General features: G+C 59.4%; 1 protein-coding gene across 3 annotated transcripts; it reads right to left on the reverse strand.

The window, feature by feature from the left end:
• Nucleotides 1-3,274: 3,274 nt before the first annotated feature.
• Nucleotides 3,275-24,458, reverse strand: THOP1 (thimet oligopeptidase 1). 3 transcript variants are annotated; one of them, XM_027049156.2, is made up of 13 exons: nt 24,292-24,458; nt 21,369-21,581; nt 18,418-18,566; nt 16,982-17,089; nt 14,371-14,473; nt 11,353-11,513; nt 9,804-9,939; nt 8,988-9,354; nt 8,454-8,655; nt 5,751-5,937; nt 5,464-5,592; nt 4,256-4,392; nt 3,275-3,769 (listed from the first exon to the last, which is right to left on the reverse strand). In XM_027049156.2, the coding sequence occupies exons 1-13, from the start codon at nt 24,305-24,307 to the stop codon at nt 3,611-3,613; spliced, it is 2,067 nt and encodes a 688-aa protein (XP_026904957.1). In that variant the 5' UTR covers nt 24,308-24,458; the 3' UTR covers nt 3,275-3,610. The 3 variants fall into 3 exon arrangements, with proteins under 3 accessions (XP_026904957.1, XP_026904958.1, XP_053076137.1); XM_027049157.2 differs by having other exon boundaries at nt 3,275-3,766; nt 24,292-24,457; XM_053220162.1 differs by lacking the exons at nt 3,275-3,769; nt 4,256-4,392 and adding an exon at nt 4,438-4,763.
• Nucleotides 24,459-24,996: the final 538 nt, after the last annotated feature.

Genomic DNA, 24,996 nt, shown 5'->3' on the forward strand with positions numbered 1-24,996 from the left:
GGGCATAAGCGGGGGGATCAAGGTTCGGGGTTTTCTACCTGCAGGTCCACTGGCTGAAAAGGGGAGTCCTTCCCCCAGCGACGCGTAGTGACATCTTGGGTGCGAATGCAGGTGTCTCCTGTGTGTGGGGGTCTGTTTCCGGACTTCTGTGTCTTTTGCCCCACCAGTGAATTTGTCCATCCCTCTGCCCAAGCCACCCTTGCTTCATGACTGCAGCTTTCTAAGTCTTGGAGACTAACTGCTTGTCCCCCAAATTTCTGCTCAAGGCTGCCTCGGCTGTCCTAGCTTCTTTGCATTGTTATATAAATTTTAGAATCATCAAGTCAGTTTCTACCGAAAAAAAAAAAAAAAAAAGGCTGCTGGAATTTTAGCTGGGAATGCAACGCGTCTGTCCATCCGCCGGGGGAAGAAGCGGCGCCTTCCCAGCCTCTGCGCTCCGTGAACGCGCTACGTGTCCCTCCCTCGCCGGTTCTTTGTAGAGCAGCCGTACGTCTTTGTCCGGCTTTATCCCAGGTGCGTAATGTTTTCGACGCTATTATCAATAACCATCTTTCAAACGTGCGACTATTTCTGGTCCCAACTACTTAACCACCAGTAGATAGAGACAGGTAAGAGACCCGGACGCCTCACCGGGGAGCTCGGATGGCAGACACACGTGTGGAGAGCCGCTCGCTCGTCAGGAGGCAAGAAAGAGCAAAGTAAACCCGCGACCAGACGTCCACGTGAAGGCGGCACACAAATGTCCTCGGCAGTTTTATGAACAGCCCCAAGCTGGGGCCAACCCCAGAGCAAACCAGATGAACACGCGGACGCACCCACAGAAGGGAACACAACGCATGGACGCCCCTCAAAATAGCCACCCGCCCGGCACCCGCCCGCCCGGATCACCTCAACACCCCCAGTCAGAGGGGGGCCCCTGGACAGCCCTCGGAGGCTGAGAGGCCGGTCTGTTCTGGCCAGCCCTGCTCCAGCGGCCACATACCTGGGGCGGGGGAAGGGCAGGGTCGGCGGGGACGGGGTCAAGGGCAGAACTCTGGGTTACGGGTGACAGAGGGCTGCTCAAACTGGCTGAAGCAGGAAAGGGAACTCACTGGCTCAGCGCGAGGCTGGAGCGGCACCCAGGCAGCGTGTGGGGCAGGCTGTGGTCTCCCCCGGGGCCTCCCGGCCTCACTCGTCCAGCGGCTCCGTGCGGCCCACAGCCTGTGACCCCAGTCTCAAGTCTGGGGCGGGGGACACAGAATTTCTCCTCCCGGTTTCAACAGAAGTCACGAGGGCGCCAGCACCGGCCCAGTGATGCTATTTGTCACGGTGAACTGCACTCTGGCCCGAGGGCTGGGCAGTGCCTTACCCTAACCTGGCGCCCGTGGGCCCCTCTGGGATTAAGCAGAGCCCCACCCCGTCTCACATGCTGCCGGGCTGGCAGGAAAGCTCACGGGAAGTTCGGGGTGTGTGAGCAGCCAAGGTCAGCTTGCTTTCCCAGGTCACACGGGCTCCCACCTGGCCCAGCCTGTGCCCCAAGTGCACCTGGGGCCCCACTCATGCAACAGTGCAGCCCCGAGATCCAGCCCGGGATCCACCTGTGGGTTCCCAGACAAGCAAGCCGTGCTCACCAGCGAGGCCGCACCGGGCCATCTCTCGCCGGGCTGCTGGCTCCGGCTGGTGCTGCTGGATGGGGATGCCCAGGAAGGTGTGGACCCCGACCCCGGTCCTGAGACGCCCCACCTACAACAGCCCCCAGGGGAGGGCGAGTCAAGATGGCTGCTCCAGCCCACCAACCAGAAGGATCCAACGGCTCTCTCTCCCCAGCGTCCCGAACGGACCTTGAGAGCAGGTGCGGGCGCACGAAGCCAGCGGCCCTCAGCCAGCGGGCGGCAGGCAGCACCGAGCGGGCCCTGTGTGCCAACCCTTCATCTGCCCACCCGGGGACCCCCGAGGCCTGGGCATCCTCCCTCCCCGGCCCCCGACTGCCCAGCACGCCGCTGGGGTGCCGGCGCCCCACCTGGACTTTGCACAGGGACCAGGTAGCGGCCATCTGGGGTCTCTGTGCAGGAAAGAGAGCCCCAGCCCCCAACGTGACTACCACTGGCCAGAGGCCCCTCAGGCAAGCCCTGCTCATCTGTGTTGGTGTCTTTGCGCCTCCTTGGGCCCCAGATGGTTTAAGAGTAAGCAGCAGCAGCCTCACATGGGTCTTACCCCCTCCCTCCTAGCAGAGCCCTCACACGCCAGGGGCTCACCCGTCAGCCAGGGGCACACGAGCTTCGGGCCCTCGTCCCCGCACAGAGGTGGGAGCAGGAAGCGAGCCGGGTGTGCATAAGGGCGGATGCCACAGTCCAGGCCACAGCCGCCCAGCCCGGGCCTGCTGAGGATGGGCGGGCAAGGGGGCCCCACAGACACAGCCGCCTGGTTCCCCACTCCCCTGACCGTTCCCTCTGCAAGGGGCAAAGGACTGGTGGGGACCACTCAGGAGCAGGCGGCAGGGCTCCCACGGAGCTCAGAGACCAGGGAAGCAAACACGGGATGGCCCAGACCAAGTGAAGGCGGGATACGTACCCGTCCTGCTCAAGAACCCCTTCCGAATTCCCACTGCCACCAGAAAGCATGACCTAAGGCATCCTGAACAATTACCAGAGGCCCCAGGAAGGCCCCCGGCCATTACCGAGACTTGGCTGCGTTGCCACCAGCCAGACGGGGCTGGGCCAAGAGGGCCACACATATGCCTTTCTCAAGGTCACACGGACCAGAAGGTCACAGCCTGGCTTCCAGCAACTGTGCCCACTAGTCAGAAACCGTCACATCACAAATCCCTGAGTGTGTCCAAGGGGTGGGGACAGGAGCTCTGCCCAGTAGGCTGGCTCAGGGGCCGGAGGGTGGGCCGCGGCTCGCTGCATGCTCCAGCCACCCCCCTGCATGGGCACAGGCAGGCAGGCGGTCTTGGCCTTGCGGCTTCGAGGAAGGGCTGAGCCTGGTCCTACGTGGGCTGCACAGGAAAGGGGGCAGCCGGCAGCAGCCTGGAGAGCAGTATGGCCACACCCGTGCCGTGGGTCTCCTCCGTAGGCCTGTCCCCGCACGCTCTGTGACAGCTCGACCAGCTCCCAGAGACCCACACCCATCACCATCCAGCACACTTCACGCAGAGCAGCTGTCCCTGGCCCAGGGGCTGATCACAACCACATCTAGGGCTTACTGAGCGCAGTAAGAGCTCCATCCACCTGTGACAGCCTGCTCTTCTGTGGCAGGAGGGACAGAGTCAGGGACCAGGCCGACAGTCTCGCTCTTTTCTTTTTTTTTTTTTTTTCTTTTCAATGGCTGCATTTCAAAGAACCACTTTTCACTCAGAAAACTTCCCGGGAAGGGACGGGTCAGTGCAACAAAGTGGCGGGCTCGACTGCTCAGAGCTCTCCAGGCACCTTGAGAAGACCTCGCCAGCCCGGGCCGGCCACCGAGGGCGGCCCGTGGAGACCGGATGCAGGGAACGAACAGGGAGGGCGAACAGCGCCTCTCCTCGCCCCACCCCCGCCCCCACCCTGAGCAGCAAGCACCCCGTTTCCCGGGCGGCGGGAGCTGGGGCGGGGCTGAGCCCGGGGCCTGGGGCCCTCGGAGCCCTGGCGTGTCAGCAGGCCGGCGGCTCGCTGCTGTCCACCTGCAGCCCTTTGCTCAGGAGGAAGGCGTCCTGCTTGGGGTCTCGGCCCAGGAAGAGCTTCAGCATGACGCTGGCGTCCTGGGAGCCGCCAGGTCTCAGGATGCAGCTCCTGTAGTCCATGCCGACCTGCTGGGAGTAGACCCAGATCAGCCCTCGCACATCCCCTCCCCTCCCCTCCCCTCTCCCAGCCACAGGCGGGCTTGCGGGCGCCTGAATCAGCACCAGAGAGGACGCGTGGGCACGAGCGCACGTGCATTCGTGAGCACGTGTGTGTGACTGTGCACGAGCACACGTGTGCAGGAAGCCCGTCCTCAGAAACTCCTCGGGGCCCTTCGTCTGCACAGGGAGTGAGGCCCAGGCCAAGCCCCACAACACGGGTGGTCAAGCCGCCATGGTGGCTAAACACAGGTCTGGAAAGCCGGCTGAGCACCCGGCCCCGGGAGGGTCTAGGGTGGCGGCCCCTCAGGGCCGAGCACCTGGCAAAGACCAGCAGGTGCCTTGGCTCTCCCAGCCTGGTCCTGGGCAGCGGGGAGCAGAGCTGAAAGGTCACCTGCTCCCTCCACGGGCAGGTGTGCCCCCGCCCCCCGCCCCAGGGAGCGGCCGGCCTTCCCTCACCTTGCCGTTCAGGACGCCCTCCTGCTTGAAGCGCGTGTGGAACATGTCCATGGAGTACACCTCGCTCCACAGGTAGCCGTAGTACTGGGCGTCATAGCCACCTGCCAGGTGGCCGAAGGTCGCAGGCATGTTGGTCCCTGGGACAGATGCGGTGCGGCTTTCACTGCGGCCCCAGGCATCCCCCGGGCCCCATGAGAGACGACCCCCACACACCCGCAAGGAGAACTGGCCCGACACTTCTAGAAAGCAGGAGCTGGACAACTTGGCCCGGGGAAATACATCTTTGCCCACTATCTGCTGACGCTCAACAGTTTATGCAAAAGGAGGGACGCTGGGTGGCTCAGTCGGATGAGTGTCTGACTCTTGATTTCGGCTCAAGTCACGATCCCAGGGTCATGGGATCGAGCCCTACGTTGGGCCCCGTGCTGAGCATGCAGCCTGCTCAGGACTCGCTCTTTCTCTCTCTTTCTGCACCTCCCCTGCGCACATGCGTTCTGTTCCTCTCTCTCTAAAATAAAAATAAAAAAGCTTTTTGAAGGAACTTTCTACACGCTATGGAATAAACCAACGCCACACACCCTACACCAAAATGCCGATTATCTTCGATCATATCAATCCGAGCATTTGTGCTACTGACGGACGAGCATATGCGTTAATACTTTATCTACTATCTCCAGGGTGTGAAATCCCTGATCCTTCCTGCACCTTTCCAGGCTTGTTCCAAAGCGACATGTCAGAGGGCACAGGTGCCAGTGGCGATGGAGCAGCACGCGGCCTGAGCAGTAGGAGGGACAGCAAGAAAGGGCAGAGCTGCCCACATGCACCCGCGGCCGGCCTGAAGCCGTGTGCTTCCTCCTGGGCCTCAGCTGCAACCTGTAAATTGGCCTGACTCCCTTCAAACATCACTAGATCCTACCAGGGTGCCTGGGTGGCTCAGTCAGTTAAGCGTCTGACTTCAGCTCAGGTCATGATCTCACAGTCTGTGAGCTCAAGCCCCGCTTCGGGCTCTGTGCTGACAGCTCAGAGCCTGGAGACTGCTTTGGATTCTGTGTCTCCCTCTCTCTCTGGCCCTCCCCCGCTTACACTGTCTCTCTCAAAAAGGAATAAAAACATAAAAAAAAAAAAAAAAAAGAAATCACTAGATCCTTCCAACTCGGGGAATGGCTGAGCCCCAACCCCCAAGGTGGGCCCAGCTCGCGAGCAGCTACCTGGTGTGGCTGGGACCCCAAGGATCTCCTGGCAGAGGCGGGCATATTCCTCAGCTGGGTCTGCAGACGTCTGGGTGTGCAGGGCCTGGTCCACCTTAGCCAGGACGATCTGGCGCAAGTTGAAGAGACCTGGCGGGTGGAAGGAGATGGGGAGGCTGGCTCTGTGCTCCTGACCAGGCGGTGGAGAACACCCATGAGGGCACACGCCTGCCCTCACTGGGTGAGGCGTGAAGGACTCCCTCTCCCCCCAGAGGCCTGGGCAGGAAAGCGGCTCCCCCCGCGGGCACCTGTGTTGGCCTGCCGAGACTTGATGAGCTTGTCGAGCAGCTCCTGGGGGATGGTGTCGCCCGTCCTGTAGTGCTGGGACATCCTGAGCAGCGGCTCCTTCTCCCACACCCAGTTCTCCAGCATCTGCGAAGGTGCCTCCACGAAGTCCCGCTCCACGTGCGTCCCGCTGAACATGGCAAACTCCGCCTGCATGGGCGGACAGAGGCGCAGGAAGGTCTGGACCCTGCCCGATCCGCTCCTGCCCACTGGCCTTGCCTGGGCACACGGGCATGCAGTGGCCCCCTAACAAGCACACCAGGGCGAGCAGACAACAGCTGCGCGAGGCCTCGAAACCTGAGGCTCCTGGGGGGCTGTCAGCCCAGTACATGAGGAGGCGGGGAGCATGCCCACCCTTGAAGGCCACCTATGCTCCCTTCTTCCACCTATAAAGCCACTGCTCTCAAAAAGCCCTACAATGCAAAAGGCATTGGCCCGGAAACGAAGGGATCTGGAAGGCAACATGGCAAGGCACCCGGTGTTGTTTCCACTTTTGTCTGAAATTTTCCTGAAAAACACGGCGCCTGGTCAAGTAGTGCTAGAACCTGGCTCTGGCAGCCAAATGAGCCACACGACCTTGGGCGAGTCCTTGCCCGGCCCAGAGTGAAGCAGGGCAACGGTGGAGGGCTGGGGAAGGCACACGCTGCCCTTGTTACTGACAACCTCTGCGACCTCACCTACTTGCTAGGCTTTTTTTTTTTAATAGTTGTTTTTGAGAGAGAGAAGAGACCATATGTGAGTGGGGGGAGGGGCAGAGAGAGAGGAAGACACAGAATCCAAAGGAGGCTCCAGGATCTGAGCTGTCAGCCCAGCGCCCGACGCAGGGCTTGAACTCATGAACTGTATGATCGTGACCTGAGCTGAAGTCGGATGCTAAACCGAGCCACCCAGGCACCCCTACTTGCTAAACTTTTCAACCCAAAACCAACACCTGCGGCACCCTGTGACCCTCTGATGCTCTCTGCCTTTGGGTTTCGGCTCTGACTGTAAACCAGCGTCCTTTTCATCAACTACCAAGAGTCCCCCCACCTTTTTATTTGCATTTTTGTTTTTGTAGGTGGTCTGCCTGAAACGGATCCCAATTGTCACGTCGAAGCACTGTCTGGTGTTCCTGAGCACAAGAAGGCCGTGATGTGCCGAGATAGCACACGGGTCAGAGGCCCTTCCTTCAGGCACGAGCTATAGCACCGTCGGCCGTGAGTTCAGTGTTACGGCAACGACGCAGGAAAGGTGTCTTTCAACAGAAACACGTGACGCGAGGTTACATATCGGTGGGTCGTGACCAGAGGCTCGCAGGGACCTGTGTGTTCCCCCAGGAGCGGTGCCTCAGTATCCACGAACTCCGTGTTGGCGGCAACTTTACACAACTCTGAATGGTGGTAACGTGTGTCCGAAAAGGCCTGAAGGAAATGAGGGAGCCACGAGAGTTCTAGTTTTGGGAAATAACCAGTAAGAGCACAGCGCAGAGGCAGGAAGAGGGCACGTGAGCAGAGCTGACAAGGAGACCAGGGTGCACAGGGCTAGTGCTGTGTAGACACTGGCTGTGCCCTGCGTGGCTGCTGTAGGTGAGGGCCGACCCCCAACCTCACACCACATACGACACTTAACTCACAGTGGACGACAGACCAACACAAAGAGCTGAAACTGAAACTTCTAGAAAATTAGGAGAAAAACTTAGTGTCTTGGGTTAGAAAATGATTTCTTCAACAAGACACAAAGATGCAAAATGTGAAAGAGAAAAACACGACAGTCAACATCTGCTCAAAAGATACTTCTCAGCGCTCTACCCACGCACACACATGTCCCTCGGCTGCGAGGAGTGAGGCGCCCACACCCGCTGCCCGGCGTAAGGATCTCTGAACACACGACACTCAGGGAGGGAACCAGACACAAGAGGCCACACAGGGTGTGAGTCCACGTATGTGAAACGTCCAGAACAGGTTCTTCCACGGACGGGAAGGGGGCTCGTGGGGGCCGGGGGAGGAGTGGGGACAACTAAGGGACGTGAAGACTCTTTCTGGACGACGGAAATGTTCCAAAACATCTGGTTGGCAGCTATACACCTTGGTGAACAATCACCGAGGTATTCAACTTAAAATGACATCCCTGGGGTGGTCCTAATCCAACGACCGCTGTCCTTATAAGACATGAGGGAGGCACCTGGGTGGTTCAATCAATCAGTTGAGCGTCCAACTCTTGATTTCGGCTGAGGTCATGACCTCATGGTTGTGGGACTGAGCCCCACGCCGGGCTCTGCACTGACAGCATGGAGTCTGCTTGGGATTCTGTCTCTCTCTCTGCCCCACCCCTGCTTGTGCACACACACGCGAACTTTCAACGTGAATAAATATTTAAAAAAGAGAAATAGATGAGGACGCAGACATGCACAGAGAAACAACCCTATGAAGACAGGGGAAGAACACAGCCGTCTGCACCCCGAGGAGAGTGGCCTCACAAGGAACCGGCCCTTGGACAGCTGATGTCAGACCCCCAGCCCCTGCTGCTACCCATGAAGCCGGCCGTCTGTAGGGCTCCATGCTGGAAAGTGGCACAACAGGGCTTTACTGTGGCCATGGGGACATCAGAGGAAGACTCCACCAGGGAGGAAGCTGCCTCCAGACCCGCTAACCAGCAGCACCGCCCGCCCCCGCGCCCCCTGCACCCACCTGAGAGCAGAGCTGGTGCATCACGTGCCCAAACTCATGGAAGTAGGTCTCCACCTCGTCGTGCTGCAGCAGGGAGGGGGCATCCGGGGTGGGCTTGGTGAAGTTGGCCACCATGGCCGCGATGGCGATCTGGCGGCTCCCGTCCTGCCGCAGGCAGCCCGGCTGCAAGCCAAAGCAGGCCGCGTGCCCGTACTTCCCTTCCCTGGGGACGGAGGCCGTGTCAGGCCCAGCCAGGGATCTACTCCATCCCCCAGCTGGCCCAGAGAGGCCCATAAGCGTCCCCGATTCCGCCACTCTCTGACTCTGCAGCCCCCAGTCAACCCGGACGACTGGACAGATCGAGAGGCTCGAGCTTCCTTCTCAGGAGCGGGGGTCCTGCCCCCCCCCCCGGGCAGAACATCCCGGGCACCCACCCACCTCCCTGGACGGTGAACGTTCCCGGCCCCTCACCTGGCCCCGCGCTGTGGCGGACACAACCTATCTCACAGATGGAAACGCTGAGGCTCAGAGAAGGGTCGCCCAGCTCACACGCACCTCGGGTAAAGGTCCAGGTAGAACTTCCCGATGAGCTTCCCGGAGGCCGAGTCCCTCACGCAGTACAGCCTCACATCTTCGTGCCACACAGTGGCGTTCTCCTCCAGGCTGAAGGTCAGCCCTAGCAGCTCCTGGTAGATGCTGAGCAGTCCCTTGGTGACCACCTGCATGGGGAAGTACTCCTTGAGCAGGTTCTGGTCCACGCTGTAGCGGGTCTCCTCCACCTGGTTCATGTAGTAGCGCATGTCCCAGGCGTTGATGCGCCCGTCGAAGTCCAGGCCCCGCTTCTCGCACTCGGCCTTCTTCAGCTCCAGGATCACGGCCCGCTCCTGCTCCCCGAGGGGCTTCAGCTTCTGGGCCAACTCGTCTGGGGAGGACAGAGGGGAAGGCAAGGCTATACCTCCTGCGGCGGCCGCCCCCACAGGCCCCAGGCCGCGGCACGATGGCCCCGGCGCCCCACCCGGGAGGAAGGCCCGGGCCGCCAGCACAACTCAAACACGGGTGATACGTCGCCCTCAGCAGCCAGGGGGGCTCTGCCCCGTCCACGAGCGGGAAAGGATGGCCACAGTGGGGACGCTGGCCCAGAGCTCATGCCAGGAAGCCACAGGGCCAGGCGGACTCAGCCTCACCCCAGAGCCCCATGCTTGGCTGCTGGGCCGGGGCCCCTCGAGGCCGAACAGGGTTAGGGAGGCGTCGGGATTCCCTCTGGGGTGGACAGGACACGGCTCTCCGAGGCGTCTGCACGTCGCAGTCGAGGACCACCCAAACGCCGCTCCTGGAACCCGTGGCGGGAGGCTGAGGGGAGGCCAGGCTTACCTAGGAACGTGGCCACCACCTGGCTGCTCTTAGCCATGTTCATCTCCAGGACATAGTCGGCGTGCGTGCTGAAGCCCAGCAGACCGGACTTCTGGGCCCGCAGGGTCACCAGCTCTCTGAGGATCGCACAGTTCTCCTAGAACCGACCAGCAACCAGCTCTGCGGGTGCCGGGCCCACCACCCCCACTTGGGCCCCGTGGCCAGCACGGTTCTGGACCGCCGGGACCCAGCTGGCTCGTTTCCCTCCCTCCTTTCCCTGGCCTAGGTTTCGGGGCCCGCCACGTGACCCTGCCATAACGCCTGAGTCTCTATGAACCCTCAAGTCTCATCTGGACCCAGCAGGAGCGTAAACTGCGAGGGGTTCTGAGGCCGTGAGTGGACAGCAACATGGGGCCGGGACTGCAGGACAGCCTCGGGGGTGTGCACGGGGAGCTCCCCACCGGTCCAGGCCTGGCCCCAGGCACCTCCGAGGGGCTCACCCAGCCAAGCAAACTCACGGGACCAACACAAAATGAAACGCATGGGACTCGCTTCCAAGGGAAAGGGAGGGCTGCGCAGAACGCGGCGCTCACGGGGTGCCTGGTGGCTGCTGGGTGAGCGTCCGACCCAGGACTTGGGCTCAGGTCATGATCTCACAGTTCATGAGTTCAAGCCTCACGTTGGGCTCTGCGCTGATGGCGCGGAGCCTGCTTGGGATTCTCTGCCTCCCTCTCTCTGCCCCTCCGCCAAATATTAAAAAAAAAAACAAAAACAAAAAACAGAATGCTCCCACCAATCAGGTCCACAAGCAGGAAGTTGAGTGGAAACCTTCCTGACCAGGGGGCTCAGGGGTCAAGGCTGGGGGTGGGACGGGCCACGAGGACGAGGTGATGTCGACCCCACCAGTCCTGATCACAGACCTGAGGGCTCTGCTCTCAACAGTATAAAGTTGCTGCTGACACCCCAGAAGTGGCACGTCCCCACCAGAACCAGAATTCCCGGCTCCTCCACGAGCCACCACCCCCGTTCCTGCAGCCCCCGCCCGTGTGAGCGGGCTCCTCTAGGGCCGCATCTCGATCTGAGGGAGGCGACCCGAAAACATCATTTCCTTAAGGCCAGCGTGGTCGGTCTTCAGTCCGGGAAGCGGGGAACACGGGACCTGAGCACACACTTCCCTGTCACCCTGTAAGGGGCTCAGCCTCCAGCCGGTGGCTCCCATCCCCCAGCCACGCAAGCACTGTGGTGTCCTCACGGAGGCCGAAGGGCCCCTCCATCACCTGCTGCAGACACTGAGCAGGAGGAATGAGGCCGAGGCCACGCTGGGGCGGGGACAACCAACACAAGTGTCCATGTGGGAACAGGTGTCTGAGCGGTGAAGACGCCCAGGGCTGCAGCTCGAGGGCCCAGGCCACCACACAAAACAGAACAAGGGAGCTGGAGCCCGGGGAGCACCACCAGACACAGGGACAAGCAAACGTAAGGCCTGGGAGCAGTGGACACAGACGGCCTGCCAACCACCGAGCCTGGCCCAGAGCATAGGCCTGGCGACTCCCGGGTGCTGCCTCCGCACCTGCTTGCACCGACAGTTGAAGGCCTCCTCCACCTTCCTTCTGGTCTCCGGCACATGGCACTTCTTCAGGAGGGGAAAGTAATGTGGGTACTTGAGGGTGACTTTCAACTTGTCCTCCCCAGCCTTTTCCAGTGAGTTCAAAAAGTCCTCCGGGAGCCCTCCTGCAGGAACAAGACCAGGGCTGCTGAGGGCCCGACAAGCTGCCAGGCTTCCCTCCCACAGGCGGGGACAGGAGCCTACAGGGGACACACCCTGCAGGGGTCACGCCCGGCCTCCCCACCCTCAGCTCCTCCTGGAAGATGTGGCGCTACGGCCCTTCCCACCAGGCTCCTAGGGAGGAGCAGCGCCACTCGGCTCAACCCTAGACAGAGGGCTTCTGGGGGCTGCAGTCTCTTCCCTCACCCTTCCCTGGACAGCAGCACCTGCGGAGGACAGATGACCCCTGGGGCCCTCGCCATCCCGGTGGCCACACTTCTGCAACAGCCTCCCCCCCCAGCTCCCCACCCCAGACCCCTGCAGCTCACACTGAACATCTCCAGGGGCCAAGGCCTCACACCCCTGGCTCTGACCTGCCCACACCTCCTTGAAGGCCAGGCTGGGGCCCTCACCTCAGTACAGGTGGGAAGGGATGCTCTGGAGCAGGGTGGACGGGGCCGGGCAGGGCACAGCTTGGGAGGTCACAGCTTCCAGGCTCGGCGTGTAAACACAGGCGTGCAGACGCCCATTTCTACTCTGCCACAGGGCCTGGGAGCAGTGAGCACACCGGCACCCACAGCTGTTTCTAGACATCAGGCAGGGCAAGGACAAAACGGCCTGGGGCACGAGTCCCAAAGAAGCTGCTCGAGAAAACACAGGGACACCTCCACCTGGAGGAGCTCTCGAGGTTGCACTGAGACCATCTTGAGCATCGAGTTAGTAGAGACAGCAGCAGACCCCAACCCACTGAATGACGGGCCCCGTCCACACTGACGACTGCTGATAAATCTAGCAAGTGGGGGAGGGAAAGCTGACTTGTGAGGGACAAACACAAGGAACGATGGGGTCGGAAGCCTGTCCACAGGAGCTTCCCCTCACGGTGCGGCGTGAGCAGCAGCAGCCCCAAGGCACCTCTTGGGGGCCTGTGAGCTGGGAGAGCAGCTGGGACTCGGGGAGGGGGATAGAGAGAGAGAGGCGGTGTTGCTGTAACTGAACACCGACTCCCTCTCTGGCAACCGACTCCCTCTCTGGCAACCGGAAGAAAACAAGCACCACCAGACTCCTGGCCTTGGTCACTGCCCTGCCCGTCCCACGGCCGCCAGAGCTCCGCGGGGATCCCCGGCCGCCTATACGGGAGGCCGGCCCAGCGGATGGCGTGGGTGAGCAGATTCGTCTGCCCAATTCCAGAGACCCAGGACCCTCCCCTGCCCGGGAAACTTGGCGGGCATCTGTCTTTAAACGTGGGGCCCACGTGGAGGGACCTGCCGCCCGAGGCCCCAGGAAGGACTGAACCAGAACGAAGGGCGACAGAGGACGGCGCCGAGGGACCTGCCAGCCCCTGTTCAGGAGACTCGAGTCCGTGGCACCCCTAAGAGAAAGCTGCCCTCGGGGGCCTCTGGCAGCCAGGCCGAGCCCCCGGCCCCCCATCCCCGAGACGGCCGCTACAGGACCACTGCCACAGCGCCTCACCGCCTCACAGGGGACGGGTCGGAAACCCGGTCCCCGAGCCCCTGGCAGGGCTCTCCCAGGCGGCAGCAAACCCGCCCGCCTGGGCTCTTCAGAAGTGTCCACGGCAGGAAAGGTGGGAAGAAAACACTTTCGTGAACGGCTGAGGAGTGGCTCAACAAGAAAGGAGCCTGTAAAGACAGGATGCCCCCCCCCCCCACGTGACTCTGACTGGGAAGCAAACACAAAGAGTGTCCTCGGGGGCACCTGGGGGCTCCATACGTTAAGCATCTGACTTTGGCTTCAGGCACAGTCTCACTGTTCATGAGTTTAAGCCCCACATCAGGCTCTGTGCCGAAGCTCACAGCCTGGGGCCTGCTTGGGATTCTGTGTCTCCCTCTCTCTCTGCCCCTCCCCCCCCACCACACATGCTCTTTCAAAAATAAACATTAAGGGGCGCCTGGGGGGCTCAGTCGGTTAAGCATCTGACTTTGGCTCAGGTCATGATCTCACGGTCCGTGAGTTTGAGCCCCGCTTTGGGCTCTGTGCTGACAGCTCAGAGCCTGGAGCCATTTCAGATTCTGTGTCTCCCTCTCTCTCTGCCCCTCCCCTGTTCATGCTCTCTCAGTCTCTCTCTGTCTCAAAAATAAATAAATGTTAAAATAAATAAATAAACAAACAAATAAATAAATAATAAACATTAAAAAAAAAAAAAAAAAGGCACGTCCTTGGGACAGCAGAGTAAGGAAGCCCAGACGGGTCTCCTAGGAGGTCTGCTGTTCAGGGCTCCACCTCCCAAGTGCAAGATGTACACAGAGGGGCCAAGGATGGCCTCAGTCCTGGGGAAGGCTCACGAGGCCACAGACAGGGGTCTGACAGCGAAAAGGATGCGTGCAGCAGTGTCCACGTAAACGGACAGAACGTGCGACGTCAGCTGGGGGCCGGCACAGGCTGAGTACACAGGGCTTCCCACTGTGCCATTCCTGCAACTTTCCTCCAGCTGTGAAATTTTTCAAAACTAGACATTTGGGGAAAGAGGGGAAAAAAGTAAAAACTGAACTTTCCCTTCAAAATGCCCACGTCCGGCCGGATTTGGGAGCAGCAATCAGCCAGGACTCAGCCCAGCCCCTCTCGGAAGGTTACAGCGAGAAGAGCAGCAGGTAGGGGCCTTGCGGCTGAGACCTCCTCGGCCTAACCCAGCGCTTCTGCCGCGGCCCAAGGAAGGATCTAGAAACGTTGATTCCAAAGTGCTGAGCGCTCCAAGTGAAGAAACCCCCTCCCCAGGGCGGTGAGACACAAATCCCGCCCCCCACTTGGAAAGCCTGTGGGAGGTCAGCACCGCCCCCGCCCCCCGCGCCCCAGGCCCTGGGCCAGTACCCAGCTCCTCTCGAGTGAGCGGCAGGAAGGTCGTGTCCTCGTTCAGGTTCTTGTTGAAGTCGATGCACAGAAGACTCAGCTTCTTCTTGATGCTCTTGATTTTCTGGAGGGAGGAGCACAGCAGTGAGGAGCAAAGCCTCCGGGACTGGGGGCTCCCCCCTGCAAGGAGAAGTGGGAGAAGCGGGAAAAGCAGGCAGAGCCGTCGGCAGGCAGATACCCACCGGCCATGCCGAGCGGCCTCGGTGACCCCGGGGACCTGGGCTTGCGTCCCCAACTGTTGTACGTCCCCAGCCAAGAGCCTTCTGGACCCTATTCCCTTCAGAGTCTGCAGCTTAGGCATTTGGATATTATGACAGAGGAGCAGGGCTAAGCCTCAGGGAGGAAACTTCTGATGGGGGGGGGGGGGGCGGTGTGTGCCCTGGGACCACAACATCTGCCCACCACTGCCTCAGGGGGGGCCCTGGAGCCCAGCCCAGGCCTCGGGCATAACAGCTGCTCTGTGCTGGGAAGGTCGGGCAAGTGTGGCTGACAGCTGTGCAGTGACCTGGGGGCTCCTCGGGTGAGACCCGGGCTCAGAACCAGCCCGCATGGGTGCACTGAGCCTCCGTTGGCCATGACCCTGCACTGGGCACTTCCACTTATTTCCTGATCTCGCTGAAGCCTCATAAAACCAAACGCGGCCGTGCCAATCAAGGTTCTAAGGCGTGAAAACAGCTCGCGCCCCAGGAAACAAGGCACGGCTTCGGCTTCAGGGTCCCCATCCAGCCCACGGCCAGTGTCCTTCCTCCACCCGGAGCCCCCCGTGTCCCTCCCAGTGCAGCGGCTCTCAAGTCACAGTCAGGACTTTCAACAACGTGACGACAAAGCTTTAAGCACAACCCTGCAAGCGTGTGGGTGGCTCAGTCGGAGGAGCATGAGAGTCTTGATCTCGGGGTCATGGGTTCAAGCCCTATGTTGGGCATAAAGTTTACTTAAGGGAAAAAAAAAAAAGTACAACTGTGCTTCTGTTGCTCTGGCTGAGTTTATCACCTGCGCCCACAGAAGCTGAGACACCACACTGGATTCCAGAGCCCATAGTTCCAAGATGGAATTCGACTCAAGTCTTACCAGCATTGGTTTTAACCACAAGCACGCCTCATTTCCCTGATTCTCCAACCAGAAGGTAGAATCAGTTCTAAGTGAGAAGAGAGACACGGTCACTGAGCTCTGGGTGTGGATCTGGTATCTGCTTTAACTGTGTCTTTTGTCTCCTGTGCCCTGGTGCTTTCCTATCGGGGGCCTTGCTGACCCCGGAGGGAGGGCTTTTCCTAAGGGTGGCCTGTTCCAGGGGATGGTACCCAGCTCACCCATATGTGTGCCTCATGTGCAAACCAGCCAGCCCAGAGCCCACGCCCCGGCCATCCCCTCTGTGTGGCTGTGGGGCCTTCAGAGAAAATGGGAAGGGAGTGGAGCGGACAGAGACCCCCAGCGATTAACCCAGGACGGGGGCAGGTGCAGCCCTGCTCGCCCTCTGCCCCAGAAGGGAATGCAGGCGATGCCATCCACGACTGGGGTTTTTGATGAGCAACTCGTATATGCAGTCTTCGTTCCCATTCCTGGCACACGGCTCCTAAACCCTTGGAATTAGTGACAACACGACACTGAAATAGCTCAAGAGATGAGGTGTGGGGAACACTGTGCTATCTCTTACCAGCCCTTTCCACCACACTTGAGTGCAACCTAAAGAGATGCCTTTGGAAAGCCCCTAGGATGGGGGTGGGTGGCCAAGGAAGTCCCTCCTGCCTACTTAGGGAGTCAGTCACGGATGGAGTGACTAGTCGGGCTGAAGTGATGTGGCGGCCACAGAAGCCCTAAGGCACAGGGTTAAGGGAGTTTCCAGTTGGTGAACACGTGGAGGTGCCCATGAGGGCGAAGCACGCAGGGTACCGAAGCTCCGTGCCTCCCCCCCACCCCGACCTTGCCCTGTGCTTCTCTCCCAGCTGGCGGTTCTAGGTGGTACCCTTCACGATAGATCAGTAAGGGCAAGTAAGCTTTTCCCGAGTTCTCTGAGCCACTCTGTTGAATGAATTAAACCCGAGGGAGGAGTGCCGGTCGGTCAGAACCAAGGGCACCCTGGACTCGTGGCCGGTGCCTCAGGTCGGGGCGGCGTGGAGGGGCCGAGCCCTGATGCTGTGGTTTCTGATACTACCTCCGTGTACACGGGTCAGAACTGAGTGCTGGCATCACGGAGGACTGGATGGTGCGGGCACCCCCCGCCACCCCCCCGTGTGGGGTCAGAAGGAAGCCATGCCGTCGCAGCAGAGTCCTGAGAACAGGAGACCCACAGCCAGAGCGAGCTTCTCCTTACTGCCATTGCACCCAAGTCACGGAGAGGACCCCCTGAGCCCTGCCACCTGCCCCATGCGCTCTCCCCGCGGCCGAGGCAGCGCCACGCTCTCAGGAAAGCCTCACCAGGACCCTGGAGGATCCGAGGCAGAACGGGTGCAAAGAGAGAGCTGCTCCACATAGACCGCCCTGCCCGGAACCGAGGCAATAGAGCGCACACCAGGACTCAGGCGGTGCCCGCGATCGCAGGCCCTCCCCCCCCCCCCCCCCCCCAGCTGGCACTCACCTCCTGAGTGTCTTTGGGCAGGTGGAGCCCATTCCTTCTGCCGAGCTTGATCAGTCGCTCCAGGTACCGCACTGCCTCTGGCCTCAACGAGTCCTTCTGGATTTTTTCCTGGAGTAAGAAAGTCAAGGCTGTTTATAACGAAAAGCCGTGATGCTGCTGAATGTTGGTGAGGCAGCAGGGAAACTGGGTCGCTCACTCCAACATCACCGGAGGGAGCATGAAATGGGGCAGCCGCCCAGGAGAGCAGTTTGGCACAAAACGTGCGACTACTACCCGACTCCGCAGCTGCACTCCGGGCGTTTGTCCCAGAGAATGAAGACTGGGGTCACACAACACCTGTTCACAAACGCCTGCGGGGAACAGCCCAAACGAAGAGCAGCCCAGAGGGTCTTCCCCTGGTGAACAGTTACGTGGGAATGAGTCTGGGGGGCTGCATCAAGGTCTTTAACCCGGTGGTGACACTGACCGGTTCTGCAATACGTTACGTGGGGGAAACCGGGCAAAGTACAGACAGGCGCTCTCCGAGCTATTTCTTCCCACTGCACGCTGACCCGCAAAGATCTTAAAACGAGAATTAAATACAAGACACCGCTTGTGCTTCCACAGGCCACCCGCCTGTCCGTGCACCAAAGCACATTCGTGTGCCTTCCTGCCATCGAGGGGACACGGCAGCAGGTGCTAAGACAACGAGCAGAGAATCATCTCGGTTCACTTCCGACATCGGCAGCCGTGACCCAGGAGGCAGGACGATAGCTCTAGAGGGCACCCAACAAGGTCAGGAAAGTAAAAAGATGTGCTGGACGGAGGGAAGGCTTAGAAAGTCCTAGGCACAGAGCACGTGAGTGCGGTCAGTTAAGCGTCTGACTCTTGGTTTCGGCTCAGCTTATGATCTCACGGCTCGTGAGTCTGAGCCCCACGTTGGGCTCTGTGCTGACCACAATGAGCCTGCTTGGAATTCTCTGTCTCTCTCTGTCTCTTTCTGCCCCTCCCCAACTCGTGAGCACACGCTTGGTCTCTCAAAATAAATAAACGTTAAAAAAAAAAACAAAACAGTTTTTTTAGGCATCTTATATTTTATTTTTGCATTCCTGCCCACTTCTGCCATTTTTTTCATGTTTTTTATTGTGGTAAAATACAACATAAAACTTACCACCTTAGCCACTGTTAAGCGCATGGTTCAGCGGCGTTAAGTGTACTCACACCGTCACACAGCGATGCCCACCAGCCACCCACAGGGCTCCTCACTCTCTACCTTCTAAAGTCTGAGGAACAGAACGATCACATCTAGAGAGGTTCTGACCCTCCAGTACCACCTGGACACCGGTCTGTCCCCCCACCTCCCGCCCCCTGTCTTCCACCTCCAGCGGGCCTAGTGCGTGCCCCATCAGCCGCGTCCCGGGGCTGAGCGGACGCTGGGCTTGTCGCTGTCCCCTCACCTGCAGCCAGACAATCCTCTGGTATACATCCTGCCTCATGCTCATTTCCACGTCAAATTCAGACAGCTTTTTGTCTGCCTCTGTGCTGGCCGTCCGAATGTCCTTGGATGGAGAGACGTGCTGGGGGAAGTCAAGGATATTCCTCTGAACTGAAACAGGGAAACAGGACAGGTGTGAAAACGGGCCCCGGGTAGAAACTGGCAAGTATCGACCTCACCCTGGCCCGGCACGTAGCCCACCCGCGTGTCTCCATGTTCCGTGAACACTCTCCACGCCGGGCCCTGGGGTGGGCACTGGAAGAAAGGAACACTGGCACCCATGCCCATGTTCTTGGGGACCTCACAGGCCAATGGGAACAGACTCAACTCACAATACTCCAAGGTCCATGAAGGACCGTAACAGAGGAGTCTGACAAGATGGGGACAGGCTCCAGTGGCTCCGGCCCAGGAAAGAGCCACGGCTGCTGAGAGCAGTACTTTACGTTCATGAACAATTTTCTAATTTACAGAGCATGCTGACACTTTGTTAAATAAAGGGAACATGGCGGGGGAAGGGGGGGGGGCCTGGGGGGCCCAGTTAGTTAAGCATCCGACTTTGGCTCAGGTCATGATCTCACGGTTCATGAGTTTGAGCCTCGCTTTGGGCTCTGTGCTGACAGCTCAGAGCCTGGAGCCTACTTCAGATTCTGTGTATGTCTCTCTCTCTGCTCCTCACTGGCTCACGCTGTCTCTCAAAAATAAACATTTAAGTAAGTAAGTAAATAAGTAAATAAATAAAGGAAGCATGAGTAGCCATAACAACATAAGCTTTAATTTTCTTTCCTAATTCTTTTTAAGCTTATTTATTTTGAGAAAAAGAGAGGGTGCATGTAAGCAGGGGAGGGGCAGAGAGAGAGGGAGAGAGAATCCCAAGCAGGCTGTGCTCAGCACAGAGCCCAACAGGGGGCTTGACCTCACCAACCTCAAGATCATGACCTAAGCTAAAATCCAGAATGGGATGCTTAAGCAACAGAGCCACCCGGCGCCCCATAAGAGCATCAGCTTTAACAAGTATCACCTGACCCAGCACCCCACTCTCAAGCACCCACCCTCGTGAAATGAGAACACGTGATCACACAGAAATCACATACATGCACAGCAGCAGGCCCAGTAGTGACCAAATAGTAGAAACAGCCCAAACACCCATCAAAAGTGCACGGAGACACACGTGTCTGGCACGCACAGGAAGTCACTTGGCCGCAAACAGGAGCGAGGCGCCCACACCTGCTGCCCCGTGGTCGGACCCTGAACACACACTGCTCAGAGCAAACCAGACATGAGGTGTGTGAGTCAAGGTGTGTACGATGTCCAGAACAGGCTCATCCACAGATGGGAAGGGGGCTGGTGGGTGCCAAGAGCTGAGGAAGGGATGGGGAGTGACTGCCAATGGGGACAGGATTTCCCTTTGGGATGGCAGAATGTTCTAGAATTAGAACACGGTGATGCTTAGACAAGTGACTATAAAAACCACTGAAACGTAGGCTTCGAGTGAGCAAATCGTTAAGGTCTATAAATCAGATCTCAACAGAGCATTTACGTTTTAAAAAGCACATACTCTGGGAAAGAGCTGCATTCAAATCGCAGCTTGGTCACGCCCGGGGCCCCAGGGAAGGCCTACCGCTGGCTGCCCGAGAGGGGACAGTGAAAAGACAGAAACAGCATCCGTCCGTCTGGGATTTACAGGCTCACAAGCGCCTGTGATCGCACCAAGCACAACAACAAAACAGTGCATGCTGTCAGATCAATGCAGGCAGCTGTGTGAGCAGAGGGGGTGCAGGAAGGGGCTCCTGCAGGGGGTTAATCTGTGATCACAGAGAAGCCCAACATCCTGCAAAGCGGGGGGTGTGGGAAGCCCTGAGACGGGACAGCGTGAGCAACTGCGAGGCCACGTGGCCAGGCACAAAGTGCAGAGGTGGGTCAGAAAGGGGGAACCGTGCAGCACACGGAACACCACCAAGGACCCTGGCCTCCGTCCAGAGGGCAGTGGAAAGACAGAGGGGCTGGCTAGGGGGAAGGCCATGATCCAGTCTTAGTCTCCTCTAAAATTCCGTGGGCTACTGAGAGGAGACAGAAATAAAAGCCTGCAGGAGTGAAGTGGGGGAGAGACTAAATGATGTCTGGCAGGGCCACGCCCAAGAAGCAGGAATTAGCATCAGGCAATGCCCGCGAGCCTCTCTGGAAAGAGATGGGAAGGGGAGCATCCCGGCTGAAGGCGGCGGAGCAGCCCCTGCCATCTGGCACACCCCGCACAGGAGGCTCCTGGAGAACCCCGCTGCCAGGATTCCCAAAGGCCCCCCGGAAAAGGACTTGTCCTAGAGATCCGGGGGCTCGGAGTTCTCTGTCACAAGACTTGCTTGGTCTTCTGTCCCCTTGCCATCAACCTCCACACAGGGGCTCTGGGAAGCAGGGCTGTAGGTATGTGACCGAGCACCTCATCCTTCCCTCACAAAGGGAACAAACAGACCCCAAGGGGGAGACAAGGATCCAGGTGGGTGGTGATGAGGACACCTGACGGCATCAGGTTACCCAAAGCACAGTGGGGGGGGGGGGGGGCAGCGGGGAGAAGAGAGGCAAAGGGGTCCCAGTTCAGTCGCCCAGAGAGAAAACAAAGCTCTCCTGTGACACGAAAGGGGTAAGAAGGGGCTCTGGTTTCGGGGCTGGCACCCGAGCTGACTCCTGGAGAGAAGAGCGGTCACACGTGCTGTCCCGCTCTGGGCCCTCAGATGACACAGCCCAGAACTAAGTATGCCAGGCCACGAGTGCAGTAGGGTGTGTAGGAGAACCAGCCCTCCAGGCTGCCCCTGGCCTGGCCGAGGGATCCTTTACGGCCCCTGGGGAGTAGGCGCCCAGTAGGCCGCCTCCCCCGCGGCTGGGCGCTGCCGCCTCCCCGCCTGGGTCCTGACCTGGATTTACCTGTGTAGGACACCTCCGCGTCAGCCAGCGCCTTGAGGGTGCTCTCGTAGGACACGTCTTCAAACTTCTGGGAGCCCACCTGGTCATACACACGCTTGGTTTGCTCGATGAGCTCCACAGTGAGCTCCCCTATTTGCTGGGCGCTCAGGTCCCACCGCAGGTAGTTCACCTCGGAGCACGGGGCCGCTGTGTCCAGGGCATCTCCGGCACAGGCTAGACAGAGAAGACAGAACCCCACACTGAATGTGTCTGCTTCAAGGGCAGAATTAGGGTTAGAGTAACTAGGGGCTGGAGGGCAAGGCCAGGAGCACCGTTTCCCCATGCAGGTTGACAAGGACCGGGGGCCCCATGGGGGTACACAGGTTGACGGATCCTCTAAAGCACACGAAGATTCCGCACCCGGGAGACACCGGGTGACCTGTGGGGATGCTTGCACTTGTCACGACGGGAGAGTGATGCTACTTCGTCGGGCGGCGGGGTCTGGGGATGCTGCTCAACACCCCCAAGCACCCAGGATGCCCCGTGATGACCCAGCCCCGACATCGGCCGGCTGGGGCGGATGCTTGGCATACACCTGCACTCCACGGGGTTAATTTGTTTGATTGCTACCTCCGACGTCCTTTGTCGCACAGTGACGTTTGCACCATACTACTCGCCTAAAATAGGGGAATTCCCGAGTCCTGAACATCCCTGCCACGAGAATTTTTGGATAAGAGACTATGGTCTAGAACTGCTGTCACGGGAACCGCTGTGTGGTGTTCAGGGTAAAGATGCTTTGCTTTCGGCCCCTCACTGAATTCACAGCTCTGTACTCTGGGACCTATGTGGCCCCCGTTTTACAGACGGGGGGTCCTGAGATTTGGAGAATGCAAGTCTCGTGCCACGATCCCACACCAGCAAGCAGCAGAGGCGGGGGCTCAAGCCCGTGCAGTCGGACTTCAGCTCCAACGCTGCGAACTAGCATACTGTGTGCGCCCCACCTTTCTAAACATCTCATGTGCAGGTGGGGCTGCCCCTTTCCCTTCCCAGGGCTCCACCTACACTCAGGATTACAGTCCAACCTTTACTGGAGTCTGTATCAGACGCTGGCAAAGTCTGTCTCTGCACAGCCCGTAAGGTAAAGGTGACGAAGAAGGAGACTATGTGACTTGCCAAGACTGGACTAATTAGCCCTTTACAGGCTGGTCTGCTGACCCTTGGTCTAGATCATCCCAACTCCACTGGGTCCTGCACAGCAGGTTTGGCCAGTTGGTTTTGCCAACTTCCCTGCGCTCAGGCACACTGGCTTTCTTCAAGGTATCTCCCAGGCCTTCCCACAGGTTGCCCCCTCTGCCCGGAGCCCCGACCCTGCCAGTCTTCCTTTCTTGAATGTCCTGCTGGCATCCCTGTAGCACCTGTAGGGCTCAGATGGCTACACCTTCCCCCAATTTCTTGTCGAGTTAATGAACAGAGGCCTGTCCTGTGTGAGCCCCCAGCAGAATACACAGAAGCCGCTCCAGGAAACACCCACCTGTGCCCCATTTTTCCCTTCCAGCATGGCGGGGAGGGGAGCAGGGCCACAGTGGTCCTGGACAAAGGGGGACGGATCTTCGCAGGGTGCTGTGTTTGGCATCCCTAGGACAGGGCTTTTAACAGTATTATCAACACCTGTGTCTGGGTCACGCTCTGGGGTGGGGGCCACCCTGGGCACTGTACCGTGTTGAACAGCACCCCTGGTGCCCATCCACTCGATGCCAGGAGCACCCCGAGTCATGACAACCACAGATGTCCGCAGACATTGCCCCAGTGTCTGCTGGGGAGGCACGATCTCCCCGGCTGAGGACCACTGACATCTGCTACGTGGGAGAAAAAAAAAAAAAAGTCTCTTAGGCCAAGACAGGCCAGGTATTCTGGCCACGTGACTGCTCCGAGTTTACGGAAAATCTTTGTGCCTGCAGAGCATTTTGGACTTCAGAACCGCAGCAGAGAGAAGCTGTGGGTCTGGGTTAACTGGTAGCCGAGGGCTCCAGACGCTCAGGAAAGGTGGGAGACCCGTGTAAGCCAGAACTGTCAGCCAAACTTCCCGGAGGGAGCTAGGATTTGAAACCCTGGAGCAGACGCTCCCGTTCTGCAGTATCTACAGATCCCCACCCCCGAGCTGGGTCTCCAAGCTAACAACCCTGCAGCACACAAGGCAGACAACACTCCCCGAATAACCCTAGTTGTGATTTACCATTAAATGCAATTATCGTCACAGCCAGCTGGGAGAAAGAACTGGGGGAAGACAAACCGGGAAGAGAAAATGCCAGGAGGCATCATACGACCCCTGGGGAATTTTCTATAATCCCGCACGCACATCCTATCCCTCCCATAACGAAAACCCTTTCACGACGCCCTTTGCCCTTCCAGGGCTGTGCTCCAGCCAGAATGACTTGTTGCTACGCAAACGCGTTTACCCTCGCAGCTCCGGCCACCTGGGACAGGCCTCACGCAGGTCTTGGCGGCACCGCCGCTTCTCCACTTTGGGTCCTGGCTGATATGCCACCTCCTCCGAGAAGCCCTTCGGGACCGCCCTCAGCCCCACCACTGAGCACTCTCTAAGGCGCTCGCTTGCTTTCCTGCTGGCTGAACGTCTGTCTCCGACTCTGGAACTCCGCCTAGAACTCAGGGTCTCCCCTGGAGTCGGCACCCCCTGGGCCCGACCCGCCCTTAGCGGCCGCGACCTGGAGTTTGTTGAATGAGTGAACCGCTGGAAAAGCTGGCCCATTCATTCGGCCGCCGAGGGAACGGGATCTCCGGCTCACCGACCCATCCCCGCCAGGCTCCAGTCACTCGGGGGTCACTGGGCTCGGGTCCTAGGCCCAAGTCGCGACTCCGGGAGGCGAGACGCTGGAGGGGATGCCGGGGTCCGGGGAGCGGGGCCCCGCCTCGCGCCAGCCAGTACCTGCGGGGGGCTTCATGGCGGGCGGGTGTGCACCGGCGATCCCTTCCTCCACCTGGTCTGCCTCGGTCCGCCTCAGCCGCGGCAACCTGCCGCTTCGGTCCGCTCAGGGGCTGCAGCAGCCGGGACTGAGGTGCCCGCCGCCCGCGCGCCCGCTGAATCCTGGGAGCGCGCGTGCGCCGAAGAACAGAGCGCACGCGCGCCCCCAGCACCGCCCACACACCCGTGGCTGGGCTTTGGCACGCTATCGCACTCTGCGCACGCGCTGGAGCCCTCCCTGCTCATCATTGGCTCTCGCGGCGAGAGGGAGGAACCTCCGGGGAGGCCCGGGAGGGACGTTTCCATGGAAACCACACACAGAGGTTGCTTCAAAATCTGTGTGCATGCGGTTCTTTCTGCCGGTAGTTCTCTGTCTGGGCTTCCAGCCTCAGTGTTAATCCGTGCTTGTCACCTTTCTATCTTACAGTTGTGTATTTGGCTAGTTTTGCAGGTTTTCCCTTCACCTAAGGATCACGTTAGTGATCCCTTACCATACTCGTCTCAGGCTCTTTTTGTAGATTATCCCAACCAGCATCCTGCCCAGCTTCCTGCACCTAACGAAGATGAGGCGCTCCACGAGTACCAGCAGAATCCGGTGAATCAATTAAACACACTTTTTTTTTTTAAATCGGGAAAGCTTCAGAAAATGAATCCACGAGCTCAAACAGG

The sequence above is a fragment of the Acinonyx jubatus genome, chromosome A2 (assembly GCF_027475565.1).
Source record: "Acinonyx jubatus isolate Ajub_Pintada_27869175 chromosome A2, VMU_Ajub_asm_v1.0, whole genome shotgun sequence".
In the NCBI taxonomy this organism is placed as follows: domain Eukaryota; kingdom Metazoa; phylum Chordata; class Mammalia; order Carnivora; family Felidae; genus Acinonyx; species Acinonyx jubatus.

Excerpts from the sequence above, each read along its gene's own strand:
- THOP1 (XM_027049156.2), bottom strand. Across the intron at positions 17,090-18,417 it reads AGAGGATTGTCTGGCTGCAG|GAAAAAATCCAGAAGGACTC; the intron begins GTGAGGGGACAG and ends TTCTTACTCCAG. Across the intron at positions 5,593-5,750 it reads GTCTCGGCAGGCCAACACAG|GTCTCTTCAACTTGCGCCAG; the intron begins GTGCCCGCGGGG and ends TCCACCCGCCAG.